The sequence below is a fragment of the Camelina sativa genome, chromosome 16 (genome assembly GCF_030686135.1).
Source record: "Camelina sativa cultivar CO46 ecotype springtype chromosome 16, ASM3068613v1".
NCBI lineage: Eukaryota > Viridiplantae > Streptophyta > Magnoliopsida > Brassicales > Brassicaceae > Camelina > Camelina sativa.
The window spans coordinates 22,166,074-22,178,335 of NC_141895.1; the positions used below are offsets into that span (position 1 = coordinate 22,166,074).

Below are 12,262 nucleotides of genomic sequence, written 5' to 3' on the forward strand. Positions count from 1 at the left end.
ACGACCTAATTATCACCAACAAAACATGAAGGAATCCACAAGCAATGTGGGGTTCACAATGTCGCATGAGACTTTTTCCATAGGTTATACAAAAGTTTCAAACAGCAATCATGAATAAAAAAAGCCCAAAATAATCTAACATAAGATTTGGTTCTTTCAAAGAAAAATAAATAAATAGTGATTGGTTTCAATCCCAAAATGAGGAATCATCATCACAGGAGGAGATATACCTCTCTAAATCTAAGACTTAACGTACGGCATCGTTTTACAAACAGGACAAGAGTTCTTCCTCACTAGCCATTGTTTCACACAGTGGGTATGGAACCTGTGCCCACATTTTAATTTCCCTACCTCGTCCTTAACCTCATACTCGTCCTGACAAACAAACATACACATGAACATTTACTACTGCTTAAGAAACAAATCTGTTTTAGCACCAAATCTAAATATGAGTCTGTTCTAAAAAGAACTGACATGGACTAGAGCAAAGAAACCAAACTCTGGACTTACTTGACAGATGATGCACTTTCTGTCTTCAACTGGTGTATCTAAACGGAATGGTTTGACTTTCCGTAGACAGCTTTTGATTTGTTTTTCATTAAGTCCATTGTTCACATACCCAATTCTATCACCAAGCTCCAAAAGTTGCTGTTTTCCAAACCACAAAACAATCACAACACACACTAAAGAACCTAGAAGAGACGTCATCAGCTCCTTGTACTTTGTAAAGAAGACACCTTAGTTACCTCGTATGTCATGTTATCGACATTGAGCCTCAAGTCACGGAAGCGATCGTTTAAGCTTACTACCCCTCCCATTACAAAACCATTCTGCAGCATCATCATCTGCAACTAAATGAAACAAACAGAAGCGTAAAACATTACACAAGCTCGATGACGATCTCTAAGACCTTAAAACTTAGTCAAAAATAAAAAAAAAAAGAAAAAAAAAAACACTCAAACCTCAGCGAGTCCATCAGGGTAGTAAGGTTGACGTAGATGACGATGATATCTATCACTCTGTTCAGCCCGCGATGTCAAAAAGGTCGAATCAGAATCGAAATAAGGATTGGATTCTTGATTGAGAGATCGTCTGGGAAGAAGAGAAGAACCCTGCAATGTATAACAGTTGAGTTAAAAAGACTAAGAAGAAACACAAAAACCAAAACCTCATATGATCACTTGAACCTACTACATAACCTTAAGTTTACTCCACAAAAGAAAAGCTTGCGAGTTCCAAAATTATCGACTGAATGAATTATAACAAAAAAAAAAAAAAAAAAAAAAAAAAAAAACGAGGGAATATATATTCCGATGAAAAGACGATATACTTAAATCAAGACGAAAGAAACCATAATGCTAACTAACTAGAAAGATAGAGGCAAATCAAATATTCTCAAGATATTATAACTAACATTTTCCAACTAATTTATATATAAACTCTAAAAACATTTCAGCAAAATTCATATACTCAAAATTAAAAAAAAAAAAATCAAATTAAAACATATAGAAGGCACAAAAACGAATAATAAAAATGGAAACTTTAGCATAAGCATAAAAAAGTTAGAAAATTGTTAAAAGTACCTCTCTCTGTTGGTTATGACTGGTTTTATTATCTCCATCGATTTTGCGTCTCACCGGAATATTCCTTCTCGGAGGATCTGACTCGACGGTTTCAACGGAGCCGCTGACAACCGCATCCGTTGAAAACCCAACTCCAGGTCCGCACCAGACATCAGGAATCGCCGCGCAACCAACGTTGCTACTACTAGTAGACTCGCTCAAGATCTTAATCGAACCGCCGCCATTGTAGCTGCTGTTACCTTTGTTCTTGTTCTTCTTCTTCGTCTTCTTGATTTTGTGATTACTACTATTCGCATCCCAGTCTGCTGAAGAGCGAATCACAGCGGGGACAGAAACTTGCTGAGATGCGGAGGTTGTGCAGCCTAGAGCACGAAACGACGCCGTTTGGGTGAAACCGTTTGGTTTCTTTCTGGTGGTTTCGTTGGTTGTTGTTGTTGTTGGTAAGAGGAAGAAGGAAGACATGGCGGATTTACAGACGCGGCTGCTAGGAGGTTTGGGGAGAAGAGGCTCGTCGGCGGTGGAAGTGGGTTGGAGGTTTCGATGATTCCTAGGTCGTTGGAGTTTGATGTGTTGACCTATTGTCGTCGAAGAAGCCTCTGCAGAAACTGGCATTGTCTTCTTCTTCTTCTGTAGAGGAGAACAGAGAGATAGAGAGAGAGAGAGAGAGAGATAGGGGAAAGTAAACAAAAAAAAAGACACAGGCACAGCGCGGGGAAGAAGGATTTAGTGAAACTAATTAAGTAATTAGTACGTTAACTAATCAAAATCCACTTCTTCCTTTATTCTAGATTGTGTTTGAAGTCTTATTAATACAAAGTGTCACCGAATTAGATATTTTTATTTCTTGTCACATGTCTGTCTGTCTCATGATGTGTGGTTTATACTTTGCTTGAGTTTTTAGGCTTTTAGCACTGTTTGAAATTGTGATGGTTATTGAGGGTAATATTGATATTTAATTTAGCTATTCACCAGTCTTTTTTTTAGAGTTGGACCCCTCTCTGTTTTTTTCTCACTTCCTAGCAAAGTATCAAGAAATTGACTTGATTTGAATAACTCTTTATTTTCTTCGTTTTGGGTCCAGTTTTGTTCAGGAACGAAGATAGAATTGAGGAAATTTTATTGTCTTTTTGCTTGTATAAATAGAAGAAATGTCTCATGTGTCAACTTTTACTTTTTTTTTTTTTTTTTCTCTTTTCTTTGTCAGAGGTATTTTGAACATTTTAGGTATTCGAGGTACGAAAGACAAGAAACATTTAGAGGGGGGTCACAAAACAACTCACAAGTCAAAAAACACACACACAAGTCGATCACAAGTTAGTACTCCTATATTTTTGTTTATACTGGCACATTGTATATTTTATCTAGTATCTAATCTGCTAGTTGTGTTTGTTTACACACCAAGAATATTGGTCCGGATTTGCTGGAAAATCTTAGTTGTTTAAGCAAACTACTGTCATTGAGATTTGAGGGAAAAAAAACTAAAAAGTGATAAATCCTAATATTACTTACAATATTGACTGGTGAACGAACAAATTATAATTTTTCATGTTTCAAACAAATTATTTTTAAATCGGACCCCTCAGGTCAGGTGAAAATGTGTCTTAATAAAATACCTTTGAGCAAAAAAAAAAAAAGATCTGGGCCTAGATTGGGCTGTTCCATATACTATCAACAATGATAAAAAAGGATTGGTCAACAAAACGCGGCCCAGTCTTGTCGGATTCAGTTAATTATAACCGGAAACGAAGAAAAGAGCGGTTAACATTGCTTTTTTGATTCAAAAGCCCTAATTTGACAATCCTCTGATAAACCCTAGGCGAATCCCATGAGTCGATTTCTTCAGAGATTACCCAGTTTATTGGCTCGAACTCGAACTTTCCTTCACTCACCCGTGAATCTTCGTCATTCTCGTGTTGTTTTTGTTCCTCTCTTGGACCGAGCTATTTCCCGTCCCGTCTTCTTCTCTTCCGACTCCGACTCCGCGCCTAGTTTCAATACCGACAAGGTTCTTTCTAAAGAAGGTGACCTCTCTTGAATTCAATTTTTTTTTTTTTTTTTTTTGAGTTCGCTGATAGATATTACAATTTGCTTAGAATGTAATACGGTGCTTTTTTTTTCTTTTTTTTTATCGATTTGGTTTTGCAGAGCTGAAAAATAGGATTCAAAAGATTTTGGATGATGGAGATGAGGATTCAATTCCCGATTTATTTGAGTTAATGATGATTAGGAAGTTATCAGGTAATCACGATGATAGTGACGATGAGGTCATGGAGGAGGTTGTGCGTAAGCATCCTGTTAACAACGCCCATGACACTCACTCTGAATCGGATATTGAGACTGATGGCGATGGTGATTCCTCTGATTCTGATATCGGAAGTGATGATGACCTGAGAGATGGTGGTGATTCGTCTGATTCAGATATAGAGTTTGATGGCCTGAGAGATGTTGACTTGTCTAATGTCAATATCAAGATTGATGGTCTGAAAGATGTTGGCTTGTCTGATGTCAATATCAAGATTGATGATGGCCGGAAAGCTAATCACTCCTCGTCTTATTCTGACTCTCTCAAAGTGACTTAACGTTGATTGTATGTTTTCTATTTAGCACCATATATGATACTCTCAAAGATAACATTTCTTCTGCATTTTACAGTCTCTTTATTTGATTTGGTCACATTTTTGCATTTTCTACTTAATCATGTGATTTCTTGCTTAATCATGTGTCTCGGGCTTTGTTTATTCCTATCTATTACGTACAAAGTATGAAAACCTCGATGGCTTCTTATCTGATTGGTGTTCTTGTTTGGTTACAGACTTGCACTACATCGAAGATTTTGAAGGAAGCAACTACACAGTGAATGGAAACAGTACAGCTTTTGGTGCAAGTTGGCTGTAAGTTATGACTTTCGAATATAAAGTAAACTAGATATTAGAGTCATATTTTGTGCTTTCTTTGTAGTAGTAGTACATTATATATCATACAATAGTAATGAATTAGAATATAATTATGAAAGTGTTTTCTTTTCTTTGTTTAAGTGTCAACAAATTCATATACCTTCACGGGGGGTTAGCCGAAAGCTGACATCTATGTTGGATGCACGTGGTTTCATAACTTCTCCCAAATGGTGTTTAGGCCTTTATGCTTTGTCCGAGCATTTTAAAAAATAAACTATAATCTCTTTTAGACATACAGTATCGAGATCTCCTGTAACCACAAACTCTCATTTCAGTAACGTGACTCACTCAAAGCCATCTTCTTCTATATATAGAACGAGAGAAACCCACCTCAAACACCAAACCAAATACCTTCCTCTTCTTTCTCTGAAAACTCCAACTTAGAGAGTAGAGAGACAATGAAGTGTTCTTTTACAAAACCAGTGCTGTTCGCTTGTGCAATCCTTCTCATTCTCATTGTTGCTCAAGAGAACAGAGTCGCTGCGGTAGAGCCATGTGATCCTATGCAGCTGAGTCCATGCTTGGACACCATAAGGAAAGGGTCAAATCCATCGGATCAGTGTTGCAAGAAGGTGAAGGAGCAACAGCACTGTGTTTGCCAGTACCTGAAGAACCCTAACTTCAAATCATTCCTTAACTCACCAAACGCCAAAAAGATCGCCAATGATTGTCATTGCCCATATCCCAAGTGCTAGTCCCAACTATTTTATGTTGTCATTTTCGATATATGTTCTGTTTCTTTGCTTTCAAGACCCAAGAAAGGTGTTCCCTTTTGGTCATCATTCCTTTCTTTTAATTGAACTCCTCCTCTATGATTAATTGATCATAACCGGTGCCGACCTGGTTTAAACTGAACCAGTTAATATTCCCAAAACCGGCCAATGGTTTATTGGCTTTATTATTCTGTTTAGGCCTCTCGTCGTCTTGTCCCGCCGATCACGAAATCGAGAATCGTTTCTCTCAACTCATCTCATCTCATCTCAAGATCTTAGATCTCGACGCCGTTCGTTGTCCTCGTCGCTTAATCGGTTCGTTTTATTTCCTAACAATCTTCTTACCTTAGGATCTAATTGATTAGATAGTATTTGAAACTATGAAATTGAGGCGTTTCCGAAAGTCAAAATTGAGTTTTTGGTCGTGGATAATGTTGGACAGAGTATGAATCAGGAAGCAGCTGAAACAGCGAGGGAGTCGTTGGAGCTGGTGTTTAGGATGTCGAACATATTGGAGACGGGGCTGGATCGACATACTTTGTCAGTTCTCATTGCTCTTTGCGATATTGGTCTTAACCCTGAGGCTCTCGCTACTCTCGTCAAGGAGCTTCGTAGGGATACTACTACTCCTACAACTACTTCTACGCTAGATTAAAATAAGATTAGATCATCAAATGTCATTTTAGATATTCTACCTTTATTTCTCCAATTTTTAAGCTTCGATTTCATTTTGCCATGGCTTGTGTAAATTAGGATTGGTTAGATGAATGTTTCTTCTTGTGCTCAAGAGACAATGACATAATAATCATCTTCTTTCATTTAAGGTTGAGTAACTGTGATGCTTTCAACAAGTACATATATTTATGTAGTCGGAATAACATTTTTAAAACCGTAAAAACTTGTTAAAAAGTGAATGGTATAAAAAACAACGTTTTCATATTTACATGAAAACGTGAACAAGTGGTATACCATTCAACGAAAAATACATATGACTCTAGTCAATTTCACACTTTTTATGTACAATAATGATCCACAGATGTAGATTACATGTTTTCACCATGTAGTAAGATTAAACTCTCATTTAGAGAGAGCCCAATCGCTGTCAAGGCACTATGGACAGGGTGTGTCTTCTTCCAATACTGACGTAGATAGATGAGGATTTAGAAAGGGTTTATATGGTTGTTTTGTGACGAAGATCCGGTGAAACATATCTCGAACCCCGGTGGAGTCGTTATGTACCCTTCGTTTACTATCGCCAAATTGTTTGTAACAAGACTCTCTTGAACATATCCGTTTTGTTGATAAGACCTATTGATTTCCATGTTCTGGTAGTGGGACTGGCCCGTTGCATATTGTTGGTCCAATTCGTCACCTATGTATCATTTTTGTAATTTAAATTCAGTTAATAATCAACGATATTGAGCAATTATATATATATATATATATATATATATATAATAACAGAAATGGTGATTACATCGACTTTATTTTAAAAGTACCTTGTGTCAAAAGAGCAGCCTCGTTCGTTCGTTCTTCTAACAAGTCCCACTTTAAGTAAGCTTCTCCAACTAAGTCCTTAACGTAGCGCTGCAACAAAGACGAAATGTAAATACAGTTTCTAACCAATATACATCATTCAATATAGAATCATTGAGCTATATTATATATATACCTGATTCAGGGCTTCTTGAGTAGAGAAATCATGACCATCGATCATTGCTTTCATAACCTCGCATATCGGATTCAAAATCATGAAATAATTCGGTCCTTTGGAAATGTATAACTTATTTCCCAAAATACACTCTCTAGCATGTTTCAATGCTACTTCCCACATTTTATCAGACATTCCAGGCCCCAAAATCTGTACATAAATTAACAAAACAAAATTAACACTATTAGTTCTATAATGCTTATAAACTTTTTGGGGTCAAACAATACCAAATTAGATAATAATTTAAACCTGACGAAGTTCGTCGGGGTTAACGACTGATAACTTCAAAAAGTCTTGGACGGTATTGATTTGTTTAGAGGAGAGCTTCTTGTGAAAGGCCCCATCTTTGCCTATCTTCTCTAGCCGCCACACTTCGTCTTCTAACATTGGTGGGTGATGTTTCTTGTACACTTCACGAACCCCAAGTTGTACAAAACAAAACTGTTTAGAATTTGTAATTAATTTCTACTATGCATCGTACTTTATATATATCCGCTTTATGCATGTGTTTCTTGTTGAACCCATCAGATTAAGAATTAGGATTTGTGTGTTATAATGTTCGAATTATATGATTTCATAGTGAATAGACTATATAACTCAATCAAGTATTAATTGATAAGATAGATAATAACAATAGTTAATAAGATATAAGCATATTGACCAAAAGACTTTAGGCATTTATAAAAAGTGGACAGTCGTTTGCATACGGTCGACATAAAAAATAATTAAAATCTGTGTGGTTTGTGTATGTAAAGACAAAGTAAACAGAAATAATACTTGTAGACAAAACATATCATCATGACAAATTCAACAGTTTAATATAACATTTTTTTTCTACCTAAAAAGTAAAAACTAAGAGTCTTAAAAGATATAAAACCGATTAACAAAAGAAAAAGAAAAAAAAACAGATCAAACCAAAACCTTATATGAACGATTTATATGTTCCAAAAAAAAAGAAGTTTTAATAACGAAAATTTTGAAAATAGTAGTACAATAAATTCTGACAAAAACAAAATATCAATTTAATGTATTACGAATGCACGCATATGTTGCATAGAATGATTAGAATCAATATAAAAAGGGTATATGATGGATCGATAAGATGCCATATATCTATGGTCAATTCAAAGATAATTGAAACATGCTTTTAGCTAGTGTTGATAAGTTACTATCACATCCCTATAGTGGAGTACTGCTTAACGAATATAAGCAAAAAAACTTTATATATATATATAAATGATGCATAGATTTAACTGTTATATATATTTCATTATTTTCAGGTTAAGGTAAAATAATTACTAGTAATTAAGAAAATAAACTTACATTCTCCACGATGATCTCTAACAACAATCGCTTCAGTCATGGCTTCACAAACCGTGACACCTTGATCACTACCCCCTTTTGCAACTCTCGCACCGATTCTAAACCTACGGCTACGGATCCAACTCGAGTTATCTGTGAACTCGATTTCTCCGATCGTTGCAACGCCGTTTCTCACCGTCACAGATACGTCTCCGGTAAGTAACGGACGTTTGCCATCCCTTTCTTTGACGATGTTACCATCAAACTCATCACTACTCCATTTATCATCCGAAGGAAAATCTCCGTGAAGAGCAACGATGTCTAGTTTGATCGGACGGTCGAGATTCACCGGATTGTTTGAGTCATCAACAAGGATTATCTCAAGTTGATTGGTGTCCACGTCACTGATTTTGCTACCGGTGAATATTGGTTTCATTAAATTCTTACGGAACATCAACTTAAATGTCGGAGTAGTATTCTCCGGAGCTTCCACCCAGAACGACGATGACCGAGAGAATCGGAATCTTTTACTTATTCCATATTCTACCTCTTGTCTTACCTGTTTGTTCATGCATCACCAAAAGAGTTATAAAAAAAAAATCAATTTGCCGTTTCATATTTTAATACACAAAATTTTGTGTGTAAACTACTAATATGTGTATTATATTTGTTGTTACTATTATTTTTTCGTGTAACACACTACTATGTACCCCATCAACTAATCTCTAGCTCTATTGGATTTTATGTATGAATTGAATATACATGAAAAAAAGACTAACATGTATCTCAGACTTTATTTAAGAATCTAAAACAACAAAATTCACCGAACAAAATCACATAGTGCTAAAAAGACATATTTTGTAAATTAAATGTGTAGGCGTATGCAGATATTGTCAATGGTACTAGCATATATATATATATATTGTACATATGTGTATATATGTGTGTAGACCAGTCTTTTGTTTTTTATTTCTAGATATTTAGTTGACTGAAATGTTAGGTTAGAGAGGTTTGTTATCAATAATAAAAAGATTTATAATTTTGTAAGTATCTAATACTATCTTAATGAATCATGAAGCTATGAAGTTATGATATATATATATATCAGGTAATGTTTGCCCAAAAAAAATATATTAAGTAATGTATGTGTTATATATGATATATGTATGCAAGTATACATATTTGTTGTACATAAAATATGAATTTATAATATACTAGCAACATGATGGAATCTTTCTTATTTTTTCACTTATCAAGTTCCAACTCTCGCATTAGACATCGTCAATCCTAGACTCGTATAATTGTATGTAACACTTGTTGCTTAACTATATGCATATGATCAAACATAGTAAATATGTATATCTAATTCTCAATTTGTTAAATTGACAATATCTCCAATTCTCTATCTCTATGAGTTGTCAGTTTTAAAAGTATAGATATGCACGATGAATCTAGTGCTACTCATACAATATTGATAAACAAATTAAATTAAACTAAAATTATAGTGTGTACTTACAACTTTCCGAAGAAAGGGCTCTAGGGCTGAAGAGAAGCTCTTCATGGTGTTCTCTGTGATGAATGCTCCAAGCACACTGGAAATTGGACGAAAACAAAAGTTATGTGAAAAATAAAGTTCAAGAGTAGTAAAATAAAAAAGAAGATATTATATAATTTTGTGGATAAGAGAGAGAAAGATCAGAGGGAGATAGAGCATATACATAAAATAAAATACTAGCATGTGTGTGATAAAAAAAACGATTGAAGAATGAACATGCTCCAAACAAAGATAAAGGTTGTAGGAATGATTCATCATAACCAAAATAAATATAAGAAATGAAAAAAAAAAAAAGAATCAAGATTTTCTGATAAAAGCAAATTACGAGGAAAGGGATGGTAGAGATTTATTTCGTTTATCGGACTTATTTTCTTGGTCGGAATCAAGATCTTGGAATAACCTCTTCCCTGCCATATTTGGAGTTTTAAGAGAGATAGGAAGAGAGAGGATAGAGCTTTTATGAAATCTAGGTTTAGTGATGTTTTTTGAAGCTATAATGGGAATGAAGTATATATATGGGTTAGTCTATTGGTCTCTATATTAACACAAAAAGGAGAAAATAAAAATGGAAATAACGAAGGTTCGTAGAATGACAAAGGAAACAACCTGGCAACACACCAAAGAAGTCCACGTCGAAATTTCGTTTTATGGCGTCATAAATAAGGAGACTTTTGACGTCAACCCCTACTGAGAATGCTTCCTTATTTAACAAGTCGACGACTCCGATCTCCCCATCCGTTTGGCTTTTTAGATCTGATGGCTGATAAAAAAGCTCGATCGTTATGCTACATGGTTACTTCTTGTGAACCGCACTATACTACTAAAGGCTGATGCGGTCCATTCTTGAAAGAATTTCTGCGAGATCTTCACAGAACTTTAACACAACTGAAATCAAACATGTTCTGAAAAATAGAAAAAAAAACTATGAAAATTAGAGAAAAAGACAGGTTTCAGTCTTTCAGATTCTTTCATAATTTCATGTCAGAAAAAGGCAAAGCTTGCAATAACCCCAACTTGTTGGTTTTAGTTGGTCTCGTCGACTAATATGTTATATGTAGTATGTCATTTTGTCAAACTATACTTTGAGCAAAATAAAATGAAAGTCTTACTATAACCTTTTTTGGTTTGCGTACTCTTTTTCCTAATATATAAAAAAAGCTAGTATTAAACCAGAAAATTTATAACATAAAATATAGAATGTGTTGTGTAAAAGAAGATTAATCTTATCCAAGTTATTGTGAGTTCATTAATATTAAACTATATAATAAAAGGGTGATTTAGTGAATGGTTTCTAAGAAGGTTCGTCAAATTGATTTGTTCTACTCAGGTAATTTCTTGTTGGGTGGATTTTAAATCTCATTTTTTTCTCTCAAAACTTGTTGTACGTTTTAGCCACAATCGATCGACTCTGTTCTCTTTTTTTTTTTTTTTTTTTTTTTTTTTTTTTTTTTTTTTTTGTCAAGGAAGACTCGGTTTAGCTTCTATAAACCAAAAAAATGATTTTTCAACTAAAATTTTACTCTGTTTATTATTTTCTGTTTTTTATTGTAACATCAAAAAATATTCTTGGCAGCGTTATCTAATTATAGTGATTTGCCTCAAATTGTATTGTCACAGTCACATAGCTTTTGTCACGACGTTATTGGTATTTCAGAGAATACAAAAACATCTATTCATGAGTTTGATATGTCTAAATGATAAAAACCCCATTTCCGAATTGCTATTCACCTTTGGGGGTGGCGAACTCAAAAATATTACAGTTTCTTTGTGTTTTAGTTTGTAGCATGTTCATAGTAGTCTTTTTAACCAAAAAAAGAAAAGAAACATTTTCGTTGTAGTTTAACTCCTCAGTAATTATGATATGAGTAATAACCTATTGCATATAGTTTTTTTTTTTTTTTTTTTTTGAATACATTTGCATATAATTTCGTAATGCAAAAGATAAACTTGGAAAAGTCTTGAAGAAAAAACGTATAGGAAGTTTAGCAACAAAAAAAAAACGTATAGGAAGAGGAGTGCCATGTTTCTTGGAACCAGCCTTTCCCCTTCGTATTTTTTTTTTTTGTTACTAAATAAGCAACAATTTTTTTTTTATCCGTAATCCAAGTGATCTTGTGGGTTCATTAATATTTTTGTACATACGTTGTATTTGTAAATATTCTAAAACATCGTATAAAACTTTCATATTTTATGTCTAATTTTCCAGAAACAAAAATAGTTAATCTTTAGGTAAACATTAGTCCATAATTGATACCAAAAAAACATTAGTCCACAAAATCACATGCTAACCTACTGGAGTCTGGAGACTGAAAATATTAGTCTGAGTTTCAGTATACTTTAAAAACAAATAAAACGTCCGCGTTCGGAAAAAAACGGCCGCGTTCGTTCGTATAAAATTAATAGTTTAGATTAAATGCGCATGCGCTTATTATATATATGAGCTC

At 34.3% G+C, this 12,262-nt stretch overlaps 4 protein-coding genes and 1 pseudogene across 7 annotated transcripts; 3 read left to right on the forward strand and 2 right to left on the reverse strand.

The window, feature by feature from the left end:
* Window positions 1-26: 26 nt before the first annotated feature.
* On the reverse strand, window positions 27-2,364 carry LOC104751232 (uncharacterized). 2 transcript variants are annotated; one of them, XM_010473141.3, is made up of 5 exons: window positions 1,584-2,364; window positions 963-1,112; window positions 747-851; window positions 511-648; window positions 27-375 (listed from the first exon to the last, which is right to left on the reverse strand). In XM_010473141.3, the coding sequence occupies exons 1-5, from the start codon at window positions 2,193-2,195 to the stop codon at window positions 241-243; spliced, it is 1,140 nt and encodes a 379-aa protein (XP_010471443.1). In that variant the 5' UTR covers window positions 2,196-2,364; the 3' UTR covers window positions 27-240. The 2 variants fall into 2 exon arrangements, with proteins under 2 accessions (XP_010471443.1, XP_010471444.1); XM_010473142.3 differs by having other exon boundaries at window positions 747-845; window positions 1,584-2,195.
* Window positions 2,365-2,530: 166 nt separating this feature from the next.
* On the forward strand, window positions 2,531-6,073 carry LOC104751238 (uncharacterized). 2 transcript variants are annotated; one of them, XM_087489915.1, is made up of 4 exons: window positions 2,531-2,896; window positions 3,400-3,604; window positions 3,729-4,170; window positions 4,396-4,610. In XM_087489915.1, the coding sequence occupies exons 1-3, from the start codon at window positions 2,732-2,734 to the stop codon at window positions 4,160-4,162; spliced, it is 804 nt and encodes a 267-aa protein (XP_087346041.1). In that variant the 5' UTR covers window positions 2,531-2,731; the 3' UTR covers window positions 4,163-4,170; window positions 4,396-4,610. The 2 variants fall into 2 exon arrangements, with proteins under 2 accessions (XP_087346041.1, XP_087346042.1); XM_087489916.1 differs by lacking the exon at window positions 2,531-2,896 and adding an exon at window positions 5,693-6,073 and having other exon boundaries at window positions 3,234-3,604; window positions 4,396-5,565.
* Window positions 4,936-6,073, forward strand: LOC109129708 (non-specific lipid-transfer protein 2 pseudogene; annotated as a pseudogene). Its single transcript, XR_015583537.1, has 2 exons — window positions 4,936-5,565; window positions 5,693-6,073. The product of XR_015583537.1 is annotated as a non-specific lipid-transfer protein 2 pseudogene (transcript).
* On the forward strand, window positions 5,696-6,073 carry LOC147925835 (mitotic-spindle organizing protein 1B). Its single transcript, XM_087489917.1, has one exon. It carries the CDS (start codon window positions 5,696-5,698, stop codon window positions 5,903-5,905), a length of 210 nt encoding a protein of 69 aa, XP_087346043.1. The 3' UTR covers window positions 5,906-6,073.
* On the reverse strand, window positions 6,045-10,323 carry LOC104751237 (protein SAR DEFICIENT 1). The gene is made up of 7 exons (XM_010473147.3): window positions 10,144-10,323; window positions 9,780-9,855; window positions 8,285-8,822; window positions 7,211-7,371; window positions 6,923-7,111; window positions 6,750-6,837; window positions 6,045-6,622 (listed from the first exon to the last, which is right to left on the reverse strand). Exons 1-7 carry the CDS (start codon window positions 10,230-10,232, stop codon window positions 6,411-6,413), a joined length of 1,353 nt encoding a protein of 450 aa, XP_010471449.1. The 5' UTR covers window positions 10,233-10,323; the 3' UTR covers window positions 6,045-6,410.
* Window positions 10,324-12,262: the final 1,939 nt, after the last annotated feature.